We start from the raw sequence: 10,000 nt of genomic DNA on the forward strand, positions 1-10,000 counted from the left end.
CTGGCTCTTTATCCCTTGAACTCCGGTATCGCCTGGACACAAACACGACGTCGAACTGTGTAGTGAGGAGGAGTGAGACGAACCGGTAACGTGAGGACCTATCTGCAGAAGGCAACGAAGACGACGACGACGAAGAAGTGATCCAGCATGAGTTCGACGAAAGTAAGACCCCCTAGAAGGACCCTGACTCACCTGTGTGCTCTCGTCTTCCTGCTCACTACAGGTAAGCCGGTGTTCTACTCAGTCCACGGAGAGGCAAGAGAAAACAGCCTTACAGAATGAGGAGGAGAAGGTGGATGAGAGAGAGGAGGGAGGGGAGGGTACGGGGAAAGGGAAGTAAGGAAATAATGGAGGGAAAAAAGACGGAGGAGAAGGTTGTGTTTATGAGCGAACGCGGATGAGCGAGTGAGTGGCGTGTGAGCGGCAGATAAGCAGCGAGGCGGTAGGTCTTGATTTTCTTGTCGCCTTGACTGGAAATGCAGATTGTGTCGTCTAATTACATACGAATACGAGGCTAGACAGAAGGGATGGCCCTCTGTCAGCGGTTACTTTCCAACACTAACGCCAAAAGCGAGAGTTAGAGAGACAGATCAGATGTGAAATCGTGTTCAAAAAGGGGTCAACACAAGTCAAAGTTAGCCACGTGCGTTAGCTAAATAAACACAATGTTTGCAACAAGGAGTGGCGTCCTTATATAGTACACGGTGATTTATTCCATCACTTCGGGACATCAGATAGTTTCTGCAGTCACAGAAACGCTAGTTTCACTTTCACGTAGTTATCTCTACACAGAAAAGGAAAGCACTGTCACTATTATATCATCACTGAGGCGAAAATTCACACATTTGCGATTCGCACGATGACTGGAGACGAGCATCGCCTTCTGACATGATCTGCCGGTGACGTCACGGCAGATAGATTATTTGATTCACAAAAATGCTGTAGGACTTTCACCTTTAATAGGTATTAACTAGAGATCTGACCCCTCTATGCGCACCCCATGGACCCAGTTTCGAGGCCCGTTCTACCTTCACTCCCCGTGTAAGGTCGCAGGCAACTATCTCTTTCCACGCCGCGGCCGAGGAGCGACAACCGAGAGGTGGTTGAGGACAACCATCCCACTTCAAGCCAAGAGTAAATAAGAGGCGCCACTATAACGGGGGGCGGATCCATCGGCTTACACTGACGGTCAACAGAAACTCGCCAAACTGGCTTGCGTCGAGCGGTTGTACTACTAACCTAACCTTGAAGACCGTTGACTGGCAAGGAAACACCCTTAACACCTGCTATTATAAGGGTCATTTCATTGATCGATAGGGCCCATAGTGATACATCTCTTGTGCACGAAATCCGATGTGAATCCTTGTCTTTTTTTATCACTTGCGGAGAAAGGACTTTTCGAAATTTGGAAATTTAATATTGCGATGGCAGATTTACGGTTAATTAAGTCCTTCACATTTCCCCCCCCCATTGACGACTTGAACATCATCATCAAAACCGAATTATTTTGCCAAACATTCCTTTGTTTATTTGCTCTACAAGTTGCATGTGATCTCGCGAAAGACTGGTGACTCTTTTTAGACTCATTATATTCTCTCTTTCTCTCTCTTTTGGGCAAAATTTTATCTACGAAACACTTTCTTCTTCTGAACAACCGGACCGGCGCACACACACACCAAAAAAAGGAGAAAAAAAAATTATATATTTTTTTAAGCGTGCATATTAACAATTACTTTTTATTCAATGACTTGATATTTTCCTCTTGATTTCAACTCATCTCACATCATAATCGAATCAATCATGCCTGACAGTTAACTAGCTTATCGTTCAGCATTTTCTAGTTACCTACTGTTTTTTTTTTCTGTGCTATCATTATCATCATATATTTTATAGCCAAAGTGCACATAAAAGCTACATAAAGAAGATATATTGATATTAGAGATGCACTAAGGCAATGGAAAACCGTCGCACTTGTTTTACGGAGTCACAAATCTGTACAGATAAACAATCTCGATGTAGGTCATAGCACGTCAAATCTAATCTTACAAACAGAGCCTCTGTATATTTTCAATTCTAGTCTAAAATAATACCATATGTCATTTATAATATATATAATATACTGGACTTCATCATTGCCGTTATCATTAATATCATATTTCACTCCAACATTACTGCAATGTCATTATGCTAGTATGGTAGTTCTAACACAATGTTGACCGAATAAAAATACTGATAACGATAATAATGATAATAATGATGTTAGTGTTAACGATACTTATAGTGACAGTATTAATGATGATAAATATAGCGGTAATAGTAATTTTAGTATGATGATGATAATGATGACAGTGAAAATAAAGATGCTATTAGTAAGAAAAATAATATTGATAATGATAATAACGATAATGAGATTAATCGAAATAATAAAGATGATAATGATGATGATGATGATGATGATGATGATAATATTATTAATAATAATAATAATAATAATAATAATAATAATAATAATAATAATAATAATAATAATAATGATAATGATAATGATAATGATAACAATAATGATAATGATGATGATAATAATAATAATCATAATAGTAATAATGATAATAATAATAATAATAACAATAATAATGCTGGAGATAAAAATAATGATCATCATAATGATAATAGAATGATAATGATAATAGTAATGATGATAACAATAATGACAATGATAATGGTGAGAACAATAATGATAGTAATGAAAATGATATTGATAATCATAATGATAATAATAGCACTGAAAAATAAGGCTAATGAAAATAGTAGTAATGATGATAATATCAACAGTGATTACAAAAAAGATAATGATATTGATAACAATTTTGATAATATTGATAGCAATGATGAAAATGATAATGAAAATAATAAGAATAGGGATAAGTATCAATAAAACAGACAGTGATAAAAAATCATAATCATAACAACAGTGATGATAAAAGTGATAATAATGTTAACAATGACAATACTACCACTAATTACAGTAATAACAATTATAATGATAATTATGACAAAGATCATACTACTAACGATGGTTACAATATTAATAATCGAAAATTGGTAACAATAATGATAATCTTAATGACAACCTCATACCTACTAGTTACAATGATAATAATACCATGTTCATAATAATAATTATAACAACAATTGAATCTGTATTATTCCATAATAATAATGATGACAGCAACAAGAACAACAAAAACAAAAAATTGTCAGCATAACAAATTAGTATAAATAATAAGGGGGGGGGGGTATTCATAACTATAATCATAATTATAAAACCCTGTTACTACTAATAAGGGATAAATTATATATGATATAACGTGATATTTAATATATGTAATACGATAATATAACAACATAAAAGTATATGATTCATATAATATTCAAATTAAATTAATCCTAAATATTGAAAGTTCTAAGAAAGACTCAAGGAAAAAAATCTGGGATGAAAATCTTCCGAAGATAAAACTTGCTGTTTCTCATTCTCGCTTTCAATTCCCTTTCTTTTGATTGCATTGGGTTGAAGTTTATATACAGTGACCCTTAGTAAAAGCTTGACCTTACGAGAAAAGAGGATATCTGTGATGCTTTGTGGATGCTAGTGTTTATATTATGTTTTTGAAATGTATTACAACTCATGCTTGCCAACGCATGCGGTCACTTAGGAAGAGAATACACCCTCAGGTATATGCATCTGGATACACACACACACACACACACACACACACACACACACACACACATATGTATGTATGTATGTATGTGTCTATACGATTGTTTATTTCGTGTGAAAAGGAAGTGTTGACGAATTCGAAACGTTTGGTTCTATTTCTTTCATATTGTGGCTGTTTCCTTTCATCTTTGTGTATACATTACTGCATGTGTTTATGTGGTCATATATATATATATATATATATATATATATATATATATATATATATATATATATATATATATATATATATATATATATATATATATACCTATACAATAAAGGGAAGACTAACGATCGCTGGTAATCTGAGCGTCTTGCTCAAGTGACGTACAAAACTCATCTGATAATCGGCTTTCTCTCCAATTCTTCAATTCCCACGGGAGATACTTTTACAGCAGATGAAATGTTGCTTTATGGTTCTGTTGTTGCAACTAATTTTCGAATGAAGGTTTTCCAAAAAAATCGGTCGCGACACACACACACACACACACACACACACACACACACACACACACACACACGCACACACACACACACACATGCATATGCTCACACTCTGCACACTTAAGCATGCATTCATGACAAAATAAATGAAACATACTTTTGAATTAAAAAAGCTTCACAGAATGGATAAAAATGAGGACAAACATTTGGAACAAACCATAAACTGTCACATAAACACATAAATGAATATAATAAACACCACCAATCAATCACCATTCATATCTAGACGCTTCTGCATAAACAAAAATCCTTTACACTCAATAGCAAAGGAATAAGGCAATTTATGTAACGCAGATCCCACATGCCCATATAAGGGAAGTCGGCGTCACGTGACCGAGCGCGTGAGCGAGAGAGCGGCAGAGAGACGAGCCAAGAACTGCGTCTGCTCAAATATGGAATCTGTTGACTGTTTTTTAACTCATCTCTCGTTTGTAGTTTGGTTTAGCTATTATTTTCTTATTTTATTAATTTGTTATAATATAATCTTCATTTTATTATTATTATTTGTTTGCCTTGGATGATAGATTCCGACGTGAATATATGTGAATATTCATGTATACAAGCATAAAGACATACATACTTTCGTATACAAACATGTGTATATATATATACACAAATACATATACATATACATATATCTCTGCGTGCGCGTGTGTCTGTGCACAAACGCACATATACACGCCCATTAATGGGTATGCAAATGACAACCTTAAAACCACTTTCTTTACAAACGGTCGAGACATATGTTGGTGATTTCAACTGTATATAAATACCGACCTTACGTTGATGTGTCTTCATGGGATTCTTGTTTTCCCTATCATTATTATTGTTGTTGCTTTGTTACCATTATCATTATCATATACACTCTACATATAGATATCTGTTTCTATATCTAAATCTATCCAAATATCTGGCTTTTTATATATCTATCTGTCCATTTACCTGCCCCCCCCCCCATCTACCTATCTATCTATCAATCACTCTACGTATCTATCTACACGTGAATATACTGAAAGGAATCCTTTTCCGAAAAGAAGATGGAGGCTATTCGAAGCGGTCCCGAAGTGCAAGGCGCCCGCTGGTTCGGTCTCGGACTGAGCGCCAGCGGGTCTCGGCGCGCCACGTGACCCGGGGTTTGTTTGTAAATAGAAGCGCTGGACGAAGGTGAAAGTTGCTACGGCAGGCGTGTGCGTTTCCACCTTTGTTTTAACTCCTTTGTTTTTGGTATGTCACTTTTTCATGGCCAGGAAGAGAGACAAGCGGATGCTCGCGGGGGTCAGTTATTCCGTTGCTATATTTAGCCAGCCTCGCGTGTTCTGGTTCACTATCCTTATTTCTTAGTTTTACACGCTTTTGTAACTTTTCATTGTGACATCCGCGAGGGTACAGGCGGCTCCTGTTCTCACTGAGATTTAACATGATAAGTCGTCCGAGGGAAAGTGACTCTCCGGAAACTTTTGTGTAATAGTAGCCTGTGTTGCGAGTCGATTTGCAATAGTTTGTGTAGCTACGAATATTCAAATATAACAAATCTCTTCCTGTTTTTGCGAATTTTATCTGTATACTTACATAGATCACTCTTTCGTGTATGTGCGTGCATGTATTACATACGGATACAACGCACTGGCTGGAACGTAACCTACAATTATACAAAGATAACAATAAATGTGGGTTATGCGCCGATGCTCACAGAAATTGGTAATTGGTGAAATCATCTTATGGTCCTATTAGTCAAACGTCCATTAGAAACCCATGATATATCGGTTAATGATATTTTATTTTCTGTTCTATCCTGTTCCCTTTCTAGCGTGCAAATTATTTAACATTTACACTGAGAAAGGAGCCGGATTTTAATCCCATTTATAAAAAGATCAGTCTCGAACATCAATTTTTTTCTGATTATGTTTTTTTTTTTTTTTTTTTCTTGGGATGTTTAGAGAAACTAATATAAAAAGGAATGAGTTATTGAGTTGATAAGGAAGAAGGAAGGAAGTAAGGAAATGAGAAATGGAAAACATATGTATGGTGAAAAGGAGGAAAAAAAATTCCCCCTTCCCTTTATGACGTAACTTTTCGTAAATGTTTCCACGCGTTTTAAGTGTCAGAACGGGAAGGTAAAGGGGTCTAAAGGCATGAGGGGGGAGGGGGTAATGGAAGAGGTGAAGGGGAGGGGCTGGGGGTAGAGAGAGAGAGAGGGGGGGGGGGGTGATAAGTATGTTAGTGGGTCACTACGACGAACACATATACACTCAGGCATACGATCTTACGGGTATACTCTCGTTCTCGCACAATTCACCTTCCCTTTCGCTCGTTTCTCTCCCCCTCCCCCCTCCCCCTCTCCCCCACACCTCCCTCCTGCCTCGCCTCCTCTTCTTTCCCTTCTTATTTTAGTTTATGTTTTTATTTATTTTTTTTCCATTTTTTTTTCTCCACCGTTTTCCATACGGCATTATTTTTTTCCCCATCTTTTACGTTTATTCGTTTCTCTCTCTTAACCCTTTTTGTATTCAAATTCTATCGACATTTTTTTTCCAATTTCCTTCTTTCTTTCACTCTTCTATATTTTCAGTTATTTTCATTCATCTTTCATCTATTTTTATTTTTATCTGTATATTTTGTTTTCTCTTTTTGTGTCTCTCTCCCTTTCTGACCTCTCTCTCTCTCTCTCTCTCTCTCTCTCTCTCTCTCTCTCTCTCTCTCTCTCTCCCTCTCTCTCTCTCTCTCTCTCTCTCTCTCTCTCTCTCTCTCTCTCTCTTTTTCTCTCTCTTTCTCTCTCTCCCTCTTTTTCTCTTTCTCCCTCTCTTTCTCTCTCCCTCTCTCTCTCTCTCTCTCTCTCTCTCTCTCTCTCTCTCTCTCTCTCTCTCTCTCTCTCTCTCTCTCTCTTACCCCGACCTCATTCTATCTTTCTTTGCCCTCTCTCTCCCTCCCTCTTTTCGCTTCTCTCACCCTCTCTCCGCCCTGAATCCCAATCGCGTTGCCACTCCCTCACATCTGCTTCCTCCCCGTTGGCAACACTGCAAGTTAGCAATGCCTTCTTATCCCGTTCCAATTTCTCTCTTAAATCTTATTTTCTTTTATCCTTTGACTCGAATTGTTATTATTGATATTATTGTATTTTTTTTTTATTAGGATATATGTATGGGTATATGTTTGTGTGTGTGTGTGTGTGTGTGTGTGAGACAGACAGAGAGAGAGAGAGAGAGAGATAGAAAGAGAGAGAGAGAGAGAGAGAGAAAGATAGAAAAAGAGAGATAGAGAGACAAATACACACAGGCACAGCTTCCATCTCCTCCCCTTAAGTTCCTAACCTAAAACTGTTACGTAATCTTCCTTGTTAGTCACCCGACCACCAGTCGCCTGTGACCTTCGCGAGAGAGAAGGAAGTGGGGGAAAGGAGGAGAGAGGGGGGTGGGGGAAGGAGGAGTGGGGGTAGGGAGGGATGGTGGTTGTGAGACGGAAAAAAATTACCTGTTTTTGTCTCTCTCTCTCTCTCTTTCCTTTCTCCGGCCTCCTGTTCCCCTTCCCTCTCTCTCCCTCTCACTTTACCTCACCTTTCTTCTCCTACTTCCTCTTTCTCCCTCTCCCTCTCACTTCCATTCTATCTCTCCCTCGGCCTCTCACTCCCCCCCTCTCCTTCCCTCCATCTCACTCCCCCCCTCTCCTGCCCTCCCTCTCACTCCCCCCCTCTCCTTCCCTCCCACTCACCCCCAACTCTTCTTCCCTACCACTCACTTCCCCCATCTCCTTCCCTCCCTCTCCCCTCCTCTCCTTCCCTCCCACTCACCCCCCACTCTTCTTCCCTCCATCTCACTCCCCCCCTCTCCTTCCCTCCCACTCACTCCCCCATCTCCTTCCCTCCCTCTTACCCTCCATCTCCTTCCCTCCCACTCACCCTCCACTCTCCTTCCCTCCCTCTCACCCCCCCATCTCCTTCCCTCCCTCTTACTCCCCCCCCCATCTCCCTCCCTCTTACTCCCCACCATCTCCTTCCCTCCCACTCACCCCCCAATCTCTTTCCCTCCCTCTTACCCCCCCCTCTCCTTCCCTCCCACTCACTTCCCCCATCTCCTTCCCTCCCTCTTACCCCCATCTCCTTCCCTCCTACTCACCCCCCACTCTTCTTCCCTCCCTCTCACTCCCCCCTATCTCCCTCCCACTTACTACCCCATCTCCTTCCCTCCCTCTTACCCCCCCCCATCTCCTTTCCTCCCTCTCACTCCCCCCGCCCCCCCCTTATATCGACCACCGAGTAGTTATCCAATCGCCAATGTGACCACAGCTGACGTATGCCCAGTAACATTTACTACTTTCTAGTTTATTAGTGACAGGAGATGAGACAAGTTACGTCATCGAAGTGGGTGGGGGTTGGGGAGTGGGATGGTGGGTGGGGGGAGTGGGGGGAGTGGAAATTGAGGGTGGGGGGGGAGTGGGGGGAGTGGAAATTGAGGATGGGGGGAGTGGGGGGGAATGGGAGGGGTGGAGGAGTGAGGGAGTAGGAGTGGGGGAGAGAAGTGGAGTGGACAGAAATGGTGGGGAGTTGGGGGAGAGGACAGGAGTGGGGGGTGGGGGGAAGCTGCATTATGGGGCCGTTTCCGTCTGTCTAATATTTCTTTGTTTCATTACAAAGGCCAGATTTTTTCAGTCTGTTCTTTCAGTTGTGTACGAGACGGAGAATGAAAGAAAGAAGGAAAGAGGAAGAGAGAAAGGGAGAGAGATAAATAGGAAGAGAAAGAAGAAGTGAAAGGGAAAAAAGAGAGAGGAAGGGAAAGAGGAAATTAATAAGAATAAGAGAGAGAAAAGAGAGAGAAAGAGTAAAATACGAGAGAGAGAGAGAGAGAAAGAGAAAGAGAAAGAGAGAGAGAGAGAGAGAGAGAGAGAGAGAGAGAGAGAGAGAGAGAGAGAGAGAGAGAGAGAGAGAGAGAGAGACAGACAGACAGACAGACAGAGTACTTTCACAATCTACGACTCGAACAAAAACATCCATACTTCTTAAAATAAGCATAAACAAACCTAAAACAAAATCACAAACACACGAAACATAAACATTTGAAATTAACCAACGCTCCTCCTTAAAATAAATGAAGAAAAATATAACTGAATTCCCCCTTAAAAAAAAAAAAAAAGGCCAATAAAAAAAAAAGAAAACGAAAAAAGCGCCATTGACTGTAGTGGCGTCAAGCTGTCTAGTAGTTTCTACTTTCTCCGCGACAGGTGAACTTCCGATCCCCCGAACGGCTCGAGGCAGCGGTGACGTCACGATCAGAAATGACAGGTGTTCCTCGGGGATGCTGCGGGTAGGCGGGGCGGGCGGGTAGGCGGGGCGGGCGGGTAGGCGGGGTGGGCGGCCAATGGCGGACTGGCCTTTGAAGGTATCGCCGCAGTGGAATTCTTCTGGGGAATTTAGGATTTTGTTGGGGCGTGGTACAAATACGTACATATGCATAGGCGCACAGAGTTAAATTCGTATAATATATCTACATCTATCTATCTAATCACACCCCCACATAGGTGTATGCGTTTGTATGTGTGCATGTCTATCAATCTATCAATATCTATCAATCCATCACCTACGTATCTATCTATATATCTATCTATATATCGATCTATATACCACCATTTGTTTTATTCATTCATTTATACCTAACAACCTATTTTATCAATACAGTTGCAACATATCGCCCATTCATCCATTGATGTTCGTTCGCAAGCATAAAATACTTCACATGAGCGAGA

At 40.4% G+C, this 10,000-nt stretch overlaps 1 protein-coding gene across 1 annotated transcript in view; it reads left to right on the forward strand.

Annotated features, from left to right (window-relative positions):
* The window catches only part of LOC125045164 (tryptase beta-2-like), a 20,773-nt gene that overhangs the window by 220 nt on the left and 10,553 nt on the right, over positions 1-10,000 (forward strand). Inside the window, exon 1 of the mRNA XM_047642318.1 lies at positions 1-223. This exon is cut by the window's left edge and continues 220 nt beyond it. Coding sequence (XP_047498274.1) covers positions 148-223 — 76 coding nt within the window. The 5' untranslated portion in view covers positions 1-147. The remainder of the gene's footprint in view (positions 224-10,000) is intronic.

Source organism: Penaeus chinensis, chromosome 36 (genome assembly GCF_019202785.1).
Source record: "Penaeus chinensis breed Huanghai No. 1 chromosome 36, ASM1920278v2, whole genome shotgun sequence".
Classification (NCBI taxonomy): domain Eukaryota; kingdom Metazoa; phylum Arthropoda; class Malacostraca; order Decapoda; family Penaeidae; genus Penaeus; species Penaeus chinensis.